This window comes from Polypterus senegalus, chromosome 15 (genome assembly GCF_016835505.1).
Source record: "Polypterus senegalus isolate Bchr_013 chromosome 15, ASM1683550v1, whole genome shotgun sequence".
Taxonomy (NCBI): Eukaryota; Metazoa; Chordata; class Cladistia; order Polypteriformes; family Polypteridae; genus Polypterus; species Polypterus senegalus.
The window spans coordinates 42,660,896-42,681,028 of record NC_053168.1 but is presented as its reverse complement, the minus strand read 5'-3'; the positions used below and the strand labels follow the sequence as shown (position 1 = coordinate 42,681,028).

Genomic DNA, 20,133 nt, shown 5'->3' with positions numbered 1-20,133 from the left:
AAGAAATTATTGACATTTTCATGTTTCTACTCTACATATACAGTGGAACTTCGGTTTACGAGTGTTTTGTAAGACGAGCAAAATTTTTTAATAAATTTTGACTTGATAAACGAGCGATGTCTTGCAATACGAGTAGTATGGATACACTTTGTCTGCTGAGCGTCATGTGATCACAACTGAGCTGATGGTTCTTCTTTCTCTCTCTCTCTCTCTCTCTCTCTCCTTATCTCTCTCGCTCACGTGCAGCGTGTCTCTCTCTCTCTCTCTCTCCTTATCTCTCTCTCTCTCTCTTTGTCTCTCTCTCTCTCTTCTCTTCTCTTCTCTCTCTGGCAGTCGTCTCCTATTCTCCGTCTGAGTCTGTGTGCCTCACTCATATAGTCAACATCTGTACGAGCGTATACTGTTTACTACAGCATTGTGACTCTGTGTGTGTGTGTGTGCGCGCGTGTGTGCTGTGAAGTGCGAGTCCCCATCTTGCGCCCCAAAACACGAAGCTGAGTCTCAGTACTTTAACAACACCAGCTTTATTCAACTTGAAACAGCAACAGCACTGTTATTTATTGTAGCGGGATCTTTATAATGTTCCTTGCATGACCCATTGACGGCAGGCGCTTATAGCATGTCTGCGATCTTTTTGGATGCACTTATACGGCGAACTGCTACAGCGCTGGGAGACTGTGATTGCTTTGGGACACTCTTCCGCGTGTCATCCCGTTCGGTGGAATCCCACATGAGTTTAGAAACTCACTCACACCAGCCATGATTCTTTTCAAAGGTAGAGTGCAAGTTAATTTGTTTTATGTATTTTTACTTTATATTTTGTATTAATCATTTTTATATGAATAGTTTTGGGTTGTGGAACGAATCATCTGAGTTTCCATTATTTCTTATGGGGAAATTCGCTTTGATATACGAGTGCTTTGGATTGCGAGCACGTTTCAGGAAAGAATTATGCTCGCAAACCGAGGTTCCACTGTATTTCATTCTTTAACAGTTTAATTTTGTACATGTGGTTTAGATTCATAGTGAGTCAATTTAGAATAGCAAATGTAATGTTTGTGGTAGAAAATGTGTAAGTTTTTTGCATTTATGATTTCAGGGGAAACTGGATGGAAACCTTTTGGAAGAGGGTATGTTTATATTGCTAATTTTATTTTAAATGTTAATTGGCATTTACAGCACAGGATAACTTTTGTATGATGACTGTAACAATGTTAAAACAGTGATACAGTAAATAAAATACTCTACAGTATTAGCTACACTAATTACATTTTTCATTGGCAGTATGGTAACATTGCTGTCTCCTAGATTCTAGATTTAGACTCACCTTTTTCTCACATTTTCCAAAATCTTTGAAGAACTTAAGCACAGTCAGGAAATACATTTAAAATGTTTTTCATTTCGAATTTCCCTGATGACAAAGATTAAATATATTGATTCCTTTACCAGGCATAAAAACAAAATTGCAGTGATTTTCTTTAGATTCCAGATTCTTTTTACTTGTATTCTTTCTACCACCTTTATTACCTGTTTCAAAAGCATTATGTACTGTATATGGCCCTGACTTCAGTGGACCTCCTTTAATTTGCATACTGTAATGAGCACACTTTATTTCAGATCTTTAGGATTCACACACAATTATGTTGCACAGGTCTGTCAAACCATTCAACTCCAAGATCTTCTGCTGTCTTCAACAATTTCAACACTTTTACAGTTGAGCTTTACCTACTGATATTAATCTTTTTCAGTACTTTTGTAACATCCTTGTTTGAAAGTTTACAGCTCGGTCCTTCTGTTTTCTCAAAGCAAACATCATTACTCCATTCATTCTCCTCATTCAACAACTTCTCCACGTACTTTTTCTATGTTATTAATCCCATTACTGTTAATCACCATGTTCCCTTTAGCACTTTCCAAGCAATTCACACCTACTACATGCTCTCTTTTTCATCTGCTTTGTCATCCTCCACATTTCATCCATCCATCCATCCATCCATCATCCAACCCGCTATATCCTAACTACAGGGTCATGGGGGTCTGCTGGAGTCAATCCCAGCCAACACAGAGCACAAGGCAGGAAACAAACCCCGGGCAGGGTGCCAGCCCACCACAGGGCACATACACACACACACCCCCACACACTAAGCACACACTAGGGACAATTTAGAATCGTTAATGCACCTAACCTGCATGTCTTTGGACTGTGGGAGGAAACCGGAGTACCGAAGGAAACCCATGCAGACACGGGGAGAACATGCAAACTCCACACAGGGAGGGCCCGGAAAGTGAACCCGGGTCTCCTAACTGCAAGGAAGCAGAGCTACCCACTGCACCGCCCATCCTCCACATTTTTCCTTCTTAATTCTGCAGTTCACTTGCAAACTTGTATCTTTTAGCTTCTTGCATCCTTGCATCTACCCTTCCTTTTAGCCCAGTCAGCTGTTTTAATTATTTATTGACACTCCTTATAGCATATCCTCATTTTTTCAATTGTCATCTGTACCTCAGCAGTCCATTACTCTGTTTTCTTGTGTCATGGCAGTCTCTCTGACAAACTGCAGATGTCTTCTGTTATTTCCAAACAGACATTCTTCATTGCTTCCCTCATGCAGTTTAAACCTAATAATTCTGAAACCTCATTTACTCTAGCTACCAGTGTTTCCCCAAATTTCTTTCTCACAGTCTTCCTCATTTAAATCCTGGACCTTCAGCCTTGGTACATACTATCTCTTACTTTTCGTCATGCATCTAACTAAAAGATCTCCTTTTAAGCCAAACAATGCTATGAAATTTCTCCATGAATCACCTTCACATCACCTTCACCATGCCCCGATAGGCTGTTTGTTGGGGAGAAGAGTTTATTTTGCTTCCTACATCACCTAATTCATATGTCACTAACTTGTTTTCCTCCTTCTTAAACCTGGTGTTGCACATCACCAAACTCCATAATTGTCTCACCCTCAGATCCTGATACTATAGCTAAAGCCCCCATGGACTCCCTCACAATCACAAGTGTCAACATTTCCATTCAGGTTGCCACTCATTATAGTCACCTTCCCCAGAAGCACACCTGATGTCACCTCTGACAGCATGAACCAAAATAAAAATAAGCTGAAACTGTATTCTTCAGTTGTATACCAGCAACTGTAACAGACTAACTCACCTTCTTCACTTCCACTACTTTGTCAACCAATATTTAAGACATAAGTATACCAACCCTTACCATCACGTCTCCCCTCCCAGAAAATCTTGTACCTTCCACAATTTCCACTAAGCATTCTTATACCTCTACCTTTCCATCTAGTCTCCATACGGAGCACATATGTACTCTTCTTTGTCCAGCTTACCTGTCATACTCAGCATTCCAAGTCACAATGCTTATACTCCATCTTATCTATCTATCTATCTATCTATCTATCTATCTATCTATCTATCTATCTATCTATCTATCTATCTATCTATCTATCTATCTATCTATCTATCTATCTATCTATCTATCTATCTATCTATCCACTGTATCTAAATTAGCATTTAATAATTTACTTTTTTGACACAATAAATATTTTTGAAAAACTGATGTTACCCCATTATTTTAACATTTTTAAGAAATAATGTTTTTAATTTTCTGTGAAACTTTCTGTGGATGTTATAGTTATGGATAAATTACTGTATGTTGATTTTACCATAACAAAAAGATTCTAAAATATATATATATTTTTTGACTTAAGGAAAGAGTTCAAGGACCCTGATCAACTTTCTGCTGTCTTAAAAAGTATTTTGCAGCAAGTAAAGGTCTGTAAGTTGCTAAGATGTGTTTCATTTTAACTTATATTTCTTAGAAAATGCATGATTAAATGCTGCATGTTGTATTATTGATATATTTTATATTTATCTATTTTTATAGAGCCATCAAAATGCATGGCCTTTCATGGAGCCAGTCAAAAAAACAGAAGCACCAGGGTACAGCGATGTGATACGCTTTCCCATGGGTAGATATAAATTTGATTATTTGCTCGAATTAAGCAATAATCTAGATTTCACTTCAGTTTCCTCTAGCTTTTATCAGTAGAAGATTAATGATAGACAGGCAGGGATAAACTATGAACTATGTATTAAGTTCAGCGTTTATCATTTTACATACTACATATTAATTTAAATTTGTTGTGTAAGCAATTACCTTTCTTAAGTATGCTTACAGAAAGCTGTCACTGAGCAGCATGAACCGTCTTGAAACTACCACCACTTAGAGTATCATCTTCTCTTTGAAAAGGTATCAGATGGGCCAGCCACATCTGATTCTGCTTTCTTACTTACACTGCATATTAGATTTATTTAAAATCAAACTTTAAAATTAATAGAATTCAAAAAATAAAATCATAAAATGTGGTAATGTGCTTATACTTGGAAATCAATATACCCAGTAGTTGGTTTTCATTTAAATTATTTACATATTAGATTCTGGGAAAAAATTCAAAACCAAAATTAAAAAAACAATTCAAGAATATTTCTTTATTTATAGATGTATTTAGTTCAGTTTAGTTTTTTTTTTATGCATTATATACTGGGTCAGGCATTCTCAAGCTGTTTTTTTGGCATGCAATCTCCAGGAATTGAAATGTTTTGAAGTACCACCATTTTTTCTGTTAAATTATTAAGTGCTAAACTGTTACTTAGCTAAACTAAAAGTGACATTTCTTTACTCCACTTCCCCCCAATATTACATTTGGGTATTTTAACAAGGTATTACATGTAGTTTGTTTTTGTGTGTGTCTGTGTCATTTAATTTTTCTCATATATGCAGTGCGTTTTTAATTAATTAATTTTGAATTTAAGAACACTAGTGTTGTTTGAAATGGAATACAAATTTAATACCATTCTAAAAAGTATAGTAGATCAAGCAAGTTTACCAAAACTAAAAATATTGTAATGATGGGGGACTGACCTAACAGAGAGAGGTGCTGTTTAGACTGTTTGTGCACATCACTGGAGCTGAGAGGGTTGGGGATACAGAAAAAACCCCCAAACATTTATTGTTCCCAGCTGCCTTGGTGCATGGTTCCTGGGGATTTTTGATCCTGACATGGATCAGCTTAAGGAGATGGGGATCAAGAGGGAGCTGTTACCTCAAACCCCATGTAAGCAGTAATAGACCTTAAATTGGCACAGGCAGGAGATAAGTATGAGGAGAGCAAGGCCATGTAAGAGAAACCGGAATAAAGTCATGCAGTAGGAGCTCATTGGTCCGGTGAAATTGAATTACGATTAAAAATAGAATTAATTAAAATAGGATTGAAAACAAATCAACCCAACACCCACCATTGAGAAAGAGTGCATGGCCAATGTGGAGCCAATCCCAGCCAACACAGGGCGCAATGGCAGGAAACAAACCCTGGGCATGGGATTGGTTGATCAAAAAAAATTGTAGCCAACTTTGCTTAATTGTATGTGTATCATTAGTTTTTTGTATAAAATTATATTTAAGAGCTTATTCTAAAATATTATTGATTAGATCCTTCCAGGTTTTGAAGAAGTTCTGCACAGATCCTCTAACTGAAAATTACATTTTTTCTAATTTCAAATAGTATAAAACATTAGTTACCCACTGACTTAAAAGAGGAGAGTTAGGATTCTTCCAGTTTAGCAAAATAAGTCAGTGTGCCAATAGTGTAGAGAAGGCAATCACAGTTTGTTTGTCCTTCTCTGCTTTAAGCTCATCTGGAAGAACACCAAACACAGCTGATAATGGGTTAGGAGGGATTGTGACACCAAGGCTATCTGAAAGGCACTTAAACTTTTTTGTCCAGAATGGTGTTAATTTGGTGCAGGCCCAAAACATGTGACCCAGTGAGGCTGGGACTTGATTGCAGTGTTCGCAGGGTGGATCTTGCCCTGGAAACATTTTGGACAGTTTTAAGCAAGACAGATGTGCTTGATATATAATTTTAAGTTGAATAATTGTATGCTTTGCGCCCTTCCACTCCTTTTCTGATATGTTGAGTGATTTTCCCATTGTCCTCTTGGATCTTTGAAAGGGAGGGACTGTAAAATAATTTTATATATCGCAGAAATGCTGTCTGAGTCCTCCAAACTGAGCAGTATTTTTTCCAGCATAGAGGAAGGTGCGAGATGAGGGAAATCGAGCAGGTTCTGTTTAGCAAAGTTTCTAATTTGAAGATAGTGAAAGAAATGTGTTGTTGGAAAGTTAAATTTGGAATGTAATTGTTAATAGGATGCAAAGATGTTGTCTATATACAATTTCATCCCAAATGTTTTCCAGATATTAAAAACTGCATATGTTTGCGAGGGTTGAAAAAGGTGGTTCTCATGCAGAGGTGCCACAGATAAAAGATTCTCCATCTTAAAATTCTTTCTACATTGGTTCCATATTCTGAGTGAGTGAAGCACAATTGGGTTATTAATATATTGGGGATAACTTGCATTTATTGGGACACAAAGCAGAGAATATAAAGAAGTACTGCAGGATTTTATTTCTATCGCTGACCAAGCCTGTATATGTTCATCTATTTGTGTGCAGGTTTTTACAGCTTGTATGTTTGCTGCCCAGTAATAAAACTGAAAGTTAGGTAGAGCCATGCCATTTTCTGCCTTAGGTCTTTATATGTTCACTCTTTGGATACGTGGATGTTTTGAGTTCCAAATAAATGAGGTTATGGTTGAATCTAATTGCTTAAAAAATGATTTATTGATGTATATTGGAATGTTTTGAAATAAAAAGAGAAGCTTAGGAAGGATATTCATCTTAATAATGTTAATTCTTCCAGCTAGAGTGAGATGAAGGGTTGACCGTCTATGCAAGTCTTGCTTAATTTTTTCCATACAGACGGCGAAATTTTGCTGATAAAGAGCTTTATATTTACTTGTGATGTTTACCCCTAGGTATTTAAACTGATCTGCAATGATAAAAGGGAAGGTGTCCAATCTGATATTGTATGCTTGAGAATTCACTGGAAAGAGCACACTTTCATTCAAATTAATTCTGAGACCAGAGATCTTTTGAAATTCTGTAAGTGCTGTTAAGACTGCAGGCACAGTATTTTGTGGGTCTGATATATACAGTACCATATCATCTGCATATAGAGAAATTTTCTGTTCAAGTCCTTCTCTGATAACCCCATTTATCTGATAAGCATTTCGACAGTGAACTGCCAGTGGTTCAATGGTGATTGTAAATAGCAGAGGTGACAAGGGGCATCCTTGTCTGGTGCCATGTTCTAGTTTAAAGTAATCTGAACAAATGTTGTTAATACAAACTGAAGCTTCTAGATTGGTATACAGTAGTTTGATCCATCCACAAATGTTCAGGCCAAACCCAAATTTCTCTAATATAGTGAAAAGGTAGTTCCATTCAATCATGTCGAATGCTTTTTCTGCATCTAACGATAATAATATCTCTGGGTTGTTTGACTTTGCTGGTGAATATATTACATTAAACAGGTGTCGAAGATTGGAAGCTAAGTGTTGGCCTTCAATAAATCCAGTTTGATTTTGTGATATTACAGAATGCAGCACTTTCTCCATCCTTCTAGCTAGGACTTTGGAGAGTATCTTAACATCACTATTCAGAAGTGAAATTGGTCTGTATGATGCACATTGTAGTAAGTTTAGGAAAGATGGTGATTAATGCTTGGCAAAAAGTTTGAGGTAGAATTTGATTGTTTCTAGCTTATGTAAATGTTGCTAATAAGAGTGGAGCTAGCTGAGTGGGGAATCTATACTAATAAAAGGCAAAGCCCTCACTCACTCACTCACTCACTCACTCACTGACTCACTCACTCACTCACTCACTCACTCACTGACTCATCACTAATTCTCCAACTTCCCGTGTGGGTGGAAGGCTGAAATTTGGCAGGTTGATTCCTTACAGCTTCCTTACAAAAGTTGGACAGGTTTTATATCGAAATTCTACGCGTAATGGTCATAACTGGAAGCAGTTTTTCTCCATTTACTGTAATGGAGATGAGCTTCAACGCCGGGGGGGAGTTTCGTGTGACATCATCACGCCTCCCACGTAATCACGCAGTACATAGAAAACCAGGAAGACCTCAAAAAAGCGCTGAAGAAAACATGCATTATATAATTGAGAAGGCAGCGAAACAATAAGAAGCGAGTTCTGCTACTTCGGAAACAAAGCACGATGTAAACCTACACTTTAAATTAAGTTCATAGACAGGCTGCCGCTGGCGTTTGTAATTTAGTGCCTGCCCATATAAGGCCATCCGTCAGCGGCAATCCAATAGCAAACTGCCACGGGTAAATATTCACGGGTGAAGGACTGTGCTTATGGAGAGGAAGATGAGATGGTCAGGGTGGTGTTTGACACAAACTCAGCGAAACTGCCAGAGAAAGTTTTAAGTGCCAGGACTAAGGTAACATTAAATAAAGCTATGGACATAGCACGAGATGGCACCAGCACAGCTGGGAACCTTCGATGCAAGTACACCGAGTGGCTCACGTGAACTGATGCAGTGCACAGATAAAAAGCAACAGTTCCAAAGAGCTGAACAAAACCGAATTACACAATTGAAAAGGCAGCAAAAATATGAAGCGCCTGATAAGCATATTCATAAATGCAGCTACTGTGGAAACAAAGCACACGGTGGAAAAAGTCAATGTCCCGCTAAAGGAAGACAGCGTAAAAAAAAACCCCGTGCATGCAGTTTGTCACATCACAGATAAAAAGGAAGACGAGCTGTTTATTGATGCAGTAAGGAACTAATCGATGAATGAAACCTCTTATCTTTACAACGATTGACAAACACGGAATGTAACTTGAACACATCGTACAAATACGAGCCTGATTGAAAGAAATAATGATAATCAAATCCTTGATGACAGCAACATTCAATAACACTCACAAAACAATTACTGTATATTGACAATCATGTTACGTTATTTTTAAAATGTTCCCTTTTCTTTTTCATAACTTCTACTTCTCCACTGCGATACACGGGTATATATATAAATGTATATCTATAGCCCGATCTACAATATATACTTTAGCATAGACAAGCGGTGGCGCAATTGTAGAGTCTTCGCCTCTAACGCCGACATTCGAGGTTCGATTCCCGAGAGGGATGTACTGACTATGTACGCGCTACCGATTCATTTTACCTTCCCATCTCCTTGGTTTGGGACGTATGAAAAATATTAGGTTAACGCAGAATCATGTTACGTTATTTTTAAAATTTTCCCTTTCTTAGCACAAGCACAGTTGAGAAGCTTCGATGCATGTACTCCATAACGCGTTAAAAAATAACGATTTAATCACACTTTCAATTCCAAGCAAACGGGAACTTTTGTCAATGCATGATTTCCTGGTACATCCATTACACTGATGCACACATCACAGCTACAAAAATGTTAGAGTCGGAATAAAGCGCGTTCCTACGACTGATCATTTCGACTACCCGAGTAAGCCTTGATAAAAGCATGGTTTTGTGCACACTGAAAAGCAAGCAAAATTAGATGCATTACAGAAAGCGGACTTTGTGGCTCTTACTGGGGATCATTGGACTTCCGTGACCGTTAGTAATTCTAAATACATCTAATTACAAAATGTTCAATGATCACACTGTTTTAGCCTAATGTACAAAATAATTTTGGCTAATGTTACTCAGAGTTTAAAGAGTAAGCTGGTCAAATTACCTTTTATGTTTCTGACTTATTTTTTTAAGAAGAAAAACTGCACTTTATGGTGAAATTTTGGTTATTATTATTTAAAGACAATACTATTCTGAAAATGTACTTAAAGTACTTAAACTACCACTTTATTTTTAAGTCTGCCCAATTTTAACCAGGGATGATATTTTTGTTTCTGTTTTGAATTCAAATGCAGTTTAAAAGCTTTTTTCAGAAATTAAAACAGCTTCAGTTTACAATATTCATGTCCATGTCTATTATTTGATTCTGTCGCCACTAAAACCGTTTTAAATAAAAAAAAAACATTTGCGATTTGGGGCAAATTTACGTGTCGATTACATACGATTAATCAAGATTAATTCTTACACAGCCTCTAATTAATTGGATTAATTTTTTTAATCGAGTCCCACCCCTAATATATATATGTAGATTTGTATATATATGTGTATATACAGTATATATGTAGATATGTATATGTTGTATATACAGTATGTATATATGTGTATAGATGTGTATATATATATGTTTATATGTATATATATGTTTATATATGTGTCTGTGTGTGTGTGTATATATATATATATATATATATATATATATATATATATATGCCAGCAACACTCATGACAATTACAAAACAATTACATTGTCAATCATGTTACGTTATTATTAAAATGTTTCCTTTTCTTTTTACTTCTCTGCCAATCGCAGCTATTTTATATATATATATATATATATATATATATATATATAGATAGATAGATATGACAACAACACTCATATCAATGACAAAACAATTACATTAACAATCATCTTACGTTATTTTTAAAATGTTTGCTTTTCTTTTTCATAACTTCTTTAACACACTACTTCTCCGCTGCGAAGCGCGGGTATTCTGCTAGTTTCTTATAAAATTCTACAGGGTAGCCATCAGGGCCTGCTGCTTGCCCGCTTTGAAATGACTTTATAGCATCTAGTAATTCTGACAGCGCCAAAGGTTTATCCAGTTCCTCTGCACTAAAAGTATCAATTTGTGGTATCTGTAATACATGTAGAAATGCATTAGATTGCTTTGATCTTTAAAAGCACTAGGGGGCTATACGCTAGCCACTTTGCTGTTCTACCGCTTGCGTATGGAGAAGCGGATGTATAATTTAAACAGATTGTTATTTTCATGGGAATTGTTATATATGCATAATAGAACTAACTATTTTACATTACAGCGAGTAATTAACCATAGTAGAAAAAAGTATAACGTAATAAATAGAAAGAAAATTGTTTCATGTTGCATTAGAAGTATTTGTTGCATTATATATTTTCGTTTAGTTTTGCTTTGAAATTAACACACAAATACTTTTTAAACTTACACTTTTACTGTAAAACTTCAGTAAAAATAATTTTTTTAATTAACTTTTCATCAATATCGCATTTAATTTTGATTCCGTGTTTGGACATACATCATGACAACGCAACATATAACTGCCCGTGAGTGAATGTTGTTCCTTTCTCTCTAATAAATAAACTGACTTTTTCAAATGTTTGTCCCTGTGATTTGTTAATTGTCATAGCAAAAGCTATTCTAATGGTGAACTGTAAATGTTTTTATACGAATGGCATATCAAGATCTCCTTTGGTGTCTAATGTTATCAGCAGAAGATGTACTGCATTACCTTTCTTGTCGCCTGTTAATATTTTACATGTCAGAATTGTTTCAACCAATTTTGAATAAAACTGATCTTGTCCTACTACATAGACCATAACTCAGACAAAAATTACACAATAACATTACGATACATCCTTCTTTCAACAGTAATTCGGCTGGTGGAAGACTGTTTCACCATAGTCTATCGATACGCATTTAACCAATTTTCCGTGTAACCGATCAATGATTTTCATGTTAATTTGTTTGACCTCATTGTTTCTTGGTGCTAGGATTGCCCATGTACTCATTTCTTCTGTTGATAACCCTTTGGAATGAAATTCTTCAATAAAGTTTGATCACAATAAGTCTTCTTTTATTGGAAACTTAAAGTGAGGAAAACATAAAAATTTATAAGAGCTGAGAGCGCAGGAACTGTGTCTGACAAAAGCATTCACACGAATGAGTTGAGAGGACCGTGGGTGTGGTTTCAAGGTTTTCTTTTATAATAGAGAGATATGTATAGTGCATATTTTAAAGCAAAGACAGTTACATAAACAGAAAAAACAAATAATATTATAATGGTTTTTGCAGCTATGTCAGTTCTTTCAAAAATGAGAATTTTATGTATATTACATAAATTAATGAGAATCCTAACAAGTTTTTTTTTAAACTAAACAAACCTCATGTTTATTAAACACTTAAATAACAATATAAATTTTACAAGTTACTAAACAGACAGATGACTGGTTTCATGCAATATGTGTCTAATGCATTTCAAGTGACCAGATATACTGTATATGCAAAGATATGAAAAAGTTCTTGGAGGATAAGCATACAGTATTGCAGTTCACATTAGACTAATCTGAGTTCAGATTTTTAAAAGTGCTTTGAGTAAAGATCTACTTAGCCATCATCGAGACACATACTGTAAAAATGATTTAAATATCTTAAATGAAATCGAGCTTCATTTAGAGCACAGGAGATGTTAAAACTGTATAATATAATGCAACTTTCATCAAGTTACACTGTATAGTTTCTTTTCTTCACTTGCATAATGATACTTTATTCCCAATTTTCTTTGTTCAGACAAGTTATCAGAAATAAATAAATTATGATTTATAGTCAGTTTTGTTGAAGGCAGAAATATGATGTTTGAATTTAGCAAATGTTAAAATGGATCTTGAAAAATAAAATATTTGAAATTAACATTTTCATCTTTTTTCACTGCAGATCTGAAGACAATGAGCGAGCGTCTTAAAAATCGGTATTACACAACAAAGAAGCTCTTTATGGCTGATATGCAGCGGATCTTTACAAACTGCAGAGAATACAATCCCCCAGAAAGTGAATATTACAAGTGTGCAAACATTCTGGAAAAGTATTTTTATACCAAAATTAAAGAAACTGGTTTAATATAGAAACTATACAAATGTAGGGAATGGTAAAAGCAAATACTCTCAAGAATTACTTTTTGCATTTGTAGTATTTTTAGGTCTTGTCAGCTGTTTGAAAGCTTGCATTCGAATGTATGTGATGTTTCTTAGTCAGTTGGCTGGAGAAACACTGGGATTTGCCAGTCTGCCAGACCGTGCCTGCTAGGATATGACATTACAAAATATTTTTGATGCTGGTAGGACAAGTAAAGATGGCTGCATTTATACACTGTGCACACAGCAGTGCTTGCAGATATATTCTGTTATTTTTGCTATATTTGCTTATTCACCTATATACATCCTGACTCCATGAAGATTTTCTATTTGCTAATTCAGTTAAATGCAGCTGCCCCTCATTGTACTCTAGGGTTCAGGGCTTTAAAGCCTGTTAAACTGGTTCTAGTTGCCATCTCTGAAGCTATTGCTTCATGGTATTGTGTCTCCTTATTTAAACCTTTGCTGCCCTCTGCAGTTACATGACACCTTTGGGCACACTACTCCACCAAAATACAAAAGAATATATTTATGTAGTTTTTGACCACAAAAAATTATATACTACCTCAGGTCAGAAATAAGTGAAAATTCCATATACAATACAAATACAAATTAGCTCTACATGCTACGAGTTACTATCTTGTATTCATCCAGTGCTGATCAATGCTGTGGTACATAATGGTACATTATGAGCCTGCAACCATGCAGCTAACTCCCAAATTGCACTGTTTATATTGTGAGCCACATATAACAAGGACAAGCAATGAGATACACATGAATGTTAATAACCTTATCTAACTGGAACTGTAACCAGAAAAAAGCAGATAGCCTGGATCCAGGTATGTAACTCTAAAGTAGGTTTTACTTGTACATGGATTACATGAAACAACTAATATTTACATATGACCCACATGAATTAGTAAAATACAGCAGTACTATTTTTTTTTCTTTTTACTGCTTTATATATTCTTGGTTTCCCCCAAACATATGCATTCTCATTTCTGCCAATTTCCATACTGTTTTAATTATAGGTGTTTCCAAATCATGATGAAAGTATTACACTTATGAGCCCACTTTGGATTAAAACATACACACACAAAAAGCAAAAAGTGAAGCTTTCAGTATAGTAGTGGGAGGTATTTATAGATTGTAAATAGTTGGTGAATGCAACATGACCTTCATTAGATATCAAGTCAGCACAAGTGTCCCATACAGAATAGGAACTAATGATCTCTAGAAACTTCACAGCTTATTCCAGGAATTATAAAGAAAAATGAAGTGGAAACAAAACACATACCAGTCCTATCACAGTTTATTGTGGTTCCTGATTGGTAGTAGTCCTTTGTTAGTATTGATATGAAATTCATAGCAAGTATTCCTTATCTGCCTGAACCTCTGAACTGATGATCTGCTACTTTTTCGTAGTATTTATGCTGTTGGCATATGTTATTGGACAGACTGGAAATAACAAGCCTTCCGGTGGGAAAAATGGAAGCTTCCAGCTAGAAAATTAGATTAAATTAACAAAACATTTACCTGCTATCTACTTTATTAACACAAAATAAAAAATAATAATTGGGCTATTTTATTGGGACAGACCAGGAAGGAAATCAAGTGACCTCATATTTCTCCCAAAATCAGCCAGTCAGTCAATTCTCCAATCCACTATATTCTAACACAGGGTCACGGCTGGAGCCAATCCCAGCCCGCACAAGGCAGGAACAAACCCGGGCAGGGTGCCAGCTCACCGCAGTTCTCCCAAAATGCTTACTGTAAATTTGCAAGAATACGGCAAAGTGGGAAGGTGAGAAATTACAAATGGCAGCACTGGAAATTCACATAGCAAGTGAACAAGAACTGCTACGTCACAGAACTTGGAAACTTCATTCTGGGTTAATAATTCGTCTTTAGTATGAGATCCTTTCAGAACAGAATTGGTGCTTCCAAACTATGGATGAATTTTTTGAGCCAAGTTAAATAAATGCACAAATAAATAAAAGTACTGTGAAATGTGACAATAAATAAATAATAACAACATGAAATGGAAGTATAAATAATTAAATGTGTCATGAAATATTTTTTTTATTGTTAACTTCTTTATGCATTTACTTTTTTATTTGTTTATTTCAGTCAAACAGACAGAGCATGAAATTGACCCTGAAATGAAAACTGACATTTACACTCAAGGTCAAAGTTGAGATGGTGAGCTCTAGCAAGTACTGCTTTTTGATTGGTGAATCATGCACAGTTGACACATGTGGTTTGCTTGACTTAGGAATCATGTGGCTCATGCACATGCTCAATGTTGTGACTTTGCACGTCAGATACAAGTGCAAGAAAAAGATGCCTAGAATTACTGTAGGAAGTCATGTGAACTTAAGAAAATCTGAATTCGTCATTATTAGTTTGCATCTGAAGTGCCTGCTAGAAATGTGTTACTTGATGGCCAAAGGTTTACATCCACTTGGTGATTCACCAATCAAAAAATTACTCACTAGAACCTTTAAAGTGAAAGGGACATTTTTCATTTTAGGCCTTATTTCATGTTCTGTGCATGTCACAGAAATAATAAATTAAATAATTACATATATGGAAATATCAACAAAAATGTATTTGATGACTCACTTAATTATTCATAGTCACATTTCACGGTATTTTTATTTATTTGGATTTTTTATTTAATTTTGTCCAAAATATTCCTACCATACCCAAGTTCCTAAATATTTTTGTGGATATTTGGACAATCTGAGAATCATAAATGTTGACATTCAGGGGTGAGCAACTATTATTTGTGATATGTCTAATAAATAAATTATAAATAATTGAAGGTACATTTAGGGATTGTGACATATAAATCCAAATTGCAAAGTGTATGGGTATGAATAGATATTTGGAAAAAACAAGTAAGAAATGCAGCACACAGATAGATATGCCAAGTTTAATAATCATGTCCACATATAAAAATTTAAAAAGCTCAAAAAATTAGAATTTTGTGTTACATCCTGTAATATCAATTTGTTATAAAAGCCCATCAAGATACCCTCCTTACACTTTATCTTTATTGTTAAAAGTGGAGCTTCTATAGCTTTCTTTCTATAGGTATCAATAATTAATTAATTTGGACTGTCACATAATCCAGCCCATAATGATAAAAAGAATCTTAAAATTGACTCTTTGATTCTAGCTATTCTAAGTAATTTTTCCAAGTGCTTTAATTTTTGAGATATTAGTGATTTTATCACAAATCCTGAGTACATAAATACCCACTATATGCATAACATGTACCCGAGTCACATTCCTATTTCCATTCATTTCTATAGAAGTGAAGTTTCTTGTATTTTTTACTTTTATAGTCACAATGATTTAATCAATACAAGTTCAAGCAGCAGAAGGCCAGAACTGGTATAAGAGAGGTTTGACACAAGCCTCTGCTGTATGCACAGCTCTGCAGGCATTTCACAGTTTGCTTTCAGAAATGGCTATCAGATGAGTAAAACAAAAAAATATACAAAATATAGACATGACCTCTCTTGAGGTATATTTGAAACGAAACAGTAAACTAATCCGTAGTTGAAGTTCCACAAGAGGTTTCTCAGTTTTAAGACAGAAGAATTTAAAAATTCACCAATGCTTTTCAATGGGAGTTTTTGAAATTAGAAAATATATATATTCAGGGAATCGCAATAAAAATTAAATTTTTTTAACAAATTTCCTTGAAGAATAAATACACCAAATTTCAACAAAGTTGGTCCACTAGAGGCAGAGAGCATAAGGACTGACAGATACACAAGCATGAAAATGACAGTACCAGCTCTTCATATTATAACACTTCTAGTAAAATCACTGCTTTCTTAATGGATAGCATGTCATTATCGAGTACTAACAAATTAGGCACAAACCGCACACAAATTAAGGATAACAATTTAGAGGAACTAAGGCCTAGATATGGCCTATATATAACTTTGGGATGAATAAATGCATGTAGACATGGAGGCAACATCAATAGAGAATAAGTGGACCAAGATTTGAATCCATGTATCAGAAGCGTAACTTATTATTTGTGAAAAGAAAAGCAGAGCCTGTGTTAAAAGTTTGCGGCACATCAGTTCATGCTCTTAAAGTAATGCAAATGGAAAATTACTTAACAACACCAACCAGCACATAAAAAATTAGTTCAAAGAGGAATTCCTAAGTTACAATTATAGGGCTGTCAATGTCACAGTTTTAAATAGCAATTATTAATGTCTCAAAAAATAAAGCAGATAAAAAATACTTTATGGCACAAACAAATAGGCCCAGGATAGAAGTCCATACATCACTTTGGAGTCTGGCTGACATCACATACCATACTTAAATAAGTAATTTCTAATTTTTTAAAGAGTTACTAGTTCATATTCTTCTTTCAAGAAAACAACATGTAAGGAAAGAGTGTTTTATACAGAGTGTAGGGGCAAATGTGCAGACCTCAACTGGTAAAAACCACCATAAAATATTAACACCTGGTTTAATTGTTCTAAAAATTCAAACTAAGTAAAATTCATTGATTTTTTTTTAAAACTATAATTGCTAAGGAATGATCAATTCAAAACATTTATGCTTTTTATAGCAGCCTAACCTTCAACAGTTCATTTACATTTACTTAAATTATTACTAAGGAATTTACAATACTAAAATGAATGTATTATGGAATAACAATATAAATGACAGCTGACTTTTGTCTTTTGCACATGAATTTTTATTATAAATGACATATGAAGCTCTGCTGAAGTCAGCTCACTTGTAATATTTTCAATATTTAAAGAAACGTAACATCAAGGGTGATATACCCTTCTGACAATTCACATTTTGGTCATAAACAAATATAAAGAATACAATATCAGGAATAATCAACAAGTGTATTTTTTATTTACAATGCACAAAGATTATAACATAGACAAAAATTTAAAATAGTATTAACAAAATATATAAATGAACTAGTATTTCTAATGTGCTGCACAGAAAAGTGTGACCATTTTATGTAGGTTAAAGTTGAGTTAATTGGCATGAAGGAAAATCTGTTGGAACCTCAAAAGTCCGTAAAGGCCCAGTGGGTGAGGGTTGTTGTTTTAGCCAGTTCTTGATGTTAACTAAATACACCTTTGTTTTCTCAATCTAGAAATGCACAACAAGATTGGTTTTATTTGTAAAAGAACTGAACAACCATGCCTAGACTATAATGAATCTAGTTTTTAAGAACTGACTGTTCAGTTTCTTGTTAGAAGTCTTTTTTAATCAGTAGCTGCTCCTGTCATTAGCATCTAATTGATGCTATTTGAAAATACTTTTCTTTACTTACCTTTTCTCACTCTCATTTTGCATTCAGTGCAGTGTGAATTTGTATTTACCTTTTCTAAATCGACCTTAAGCTCTAATTTGTATCTAATTAACAGAAATCGCGAGGACTTGGACTCTAAATACTAACGAGAAGCCGCCATTTTCACCTGAAAATATTAGTAGATAACAGTGACATTTCAAAATACTGTAAATAACATGGCAAATTCCTATGATATGGAAAATGTAATCATATTTATTAAAATTCTGATAAAAGGTAAATATCTATTGTAATAACACAGTAGAGGTCTAATGCAGTAAATGAGAAAAAAGATCAAATTAAAAGCAGGACTTACTTGAAACAAAAGTGACATACATACAAAAGAGGTGAACACTTGGCAGTCATTTAAACATCTGAATAAGCATAGTTGTTATTCATATCCTACTTAGTATTTTTTTTGGGAAAAGCTGTAACACAATAAAATGTTCATTAGGAAAATCAACATTTTATCCAAACAGTAAGAAAAATTAGGTTCATTTAATTTTGCTGTACATTTTCAAATGATTAATTTGTTGTTTAGTACAGTAAAAAAAAAAAAAGTTGCCAAATTTTGGAAGGTTCACAAAGCTGTCTTTTGTGAATATCAAAACCTATCAATCTTGATTATTATTATTATTGCCCGTCCACTTTCTATTCAGAGCAGAGTGGCATGCTCTGTTATATCATGAAGACTGATATCTCTTTCATTTTCACTACCCACTTTTTACCATGCAAAGGATTCAGAATGCAGGAACAAACTGAGGACAGGGTGCCAGTCTATTAGCTGACACACTCACTCGAACAGATTTAAGGTTCTGAATCAGCTCTATATGATAACTTTTAAATGAAGATTATGGTGATAAGTTAATCGATGCCAAAATAGTAGAAAACTGTGACTAATAATGGTTGAAATTCAAAATAAAAAACAGAGGGCACAAAGAGGTTCCACATTTCACCAGGCTCTTTTGATGTGTGGTTGTGTCTGCATGATCAGTAGAGCCTAAATTTAATTTTCCAAAAAACAAAATGCACTTTGTAGATCCTTAGTATGGGCTTATTTATCTTGCAGACTCTTAAAAAGTAACAAGAGCACCCCCTGGTAAGGCAGACGGTGTAAAAAGTGCCACAGTATTGTTGTATAAAATCGGAATAAGCTATAAATGCAAAGAATCAGAGCACCGGTGCTTTGGGTGAAACTGCTGTCTTGGCAGCAACTGCTCTTCTTGTTTTATTTCTCTGTTCGCCATGCAGTACAAAAATTTACAAAAGCACTTAAGTAGGAATTATGCAAATCTGAACAGAACCTAAAATGTAAATATAATTATTTTCTGAGCATTTCCTTCTTGTAGGAAATACAACATGATTGATGCTAATATAATTTTTCACTGGCATTATTTAAAGAAAAATCCCCTTTATTTATGGTATTTCTATTTCAGGGGCTATTAGTTTGGTACAGAGGCAAGGTCTTAATTGTATAATGTCTGGTCAGTGTCTGCCTAAAGATGTATAGTAAGAACTTGTATTTTGATAAAGACTGTGCAATAATTAGTAGTTTTGTGAATTTGTATTTAATATTTAGGAAAATATGTATTTTGTAAAAGTTGTAAAAAGTAAGATCTTTATACCTCCTAAATGGTTTACAGATTTTATAGAATGATTTAAGTAGAAAATAAAAAGATCAATGAAATCTGAGCTGTTTTATACATTGTGTATTTGTATGGAATCAAATGACATAAAAATTGTCACCTTTTTTTCCAGTAACTGAAAAATAGACAGGAAGAGTTTTTGAAAAACTCAATCATTGGAAAACTATACAAGTGCTGATCAGATCATTTCAGAAATGACCCAAAACAGAGAAATGGCAAATGCTTTCTGGAGAACATGGTGACAGACAAATGGACTAATAGTGCAAGGTGAAGTACAAGTGGAATAATAAGACATTTGAACGTGCAGTTCACCACGTTCAAAAACTAAGAATATACAGTGCCTTCACAAAGACTCGGACCCTTTATAGTTTTCACATTTTGTTATGCTGCAGCCTTGTGCTAAAATAT

The 20,133-nt window shown here is 34.6% G+C and overlaps 1 protein-coding gene across 3 annotated transcripts in view; it reads left to right on the top strand.

Annotated features, from left to right (window-relative positions):
• kat2b (K(lysine) acetyltransferase 2B) overlaps positions 1–19,921 on the top strand; it is a 66,915-nt gene extending 46,994 nt beyond the window's left edge. The window contains exons 15-19 of one of the 3 annotated variants that reach the window (XM_039736383.1): positions 1,100–1,130; positions 3,729–3,792; positions 3,905–3,989; positions 12,533–12,659; positions 19,838–19,921. In XM_039736383.1, coding sequence (XP_039592317.1) covers positions 1,100–1,130; positions 3,729–3,792; positions 3,905–3,989; positions 12,533–12,659; positions 19,838–19,844 — 314 coding nt within the window. In that variant the 3' untranslated portion in view covers positions 19,845–19,921. Of the gene's footprint in view, positions 1–1,099; positions 1,131–3,728; positions 3,793–3,904; positions 3,990–12,532; positions 14,779–19,837 lie in introns of those variants that run through there. The other 2 variants (XM_039736382.1, XM_039736384.1) reach the window with 2 other exon arrangements.
• The last annotated feature ends 212 nt before the right edge of the window (positions 19,922–20,133 follow it).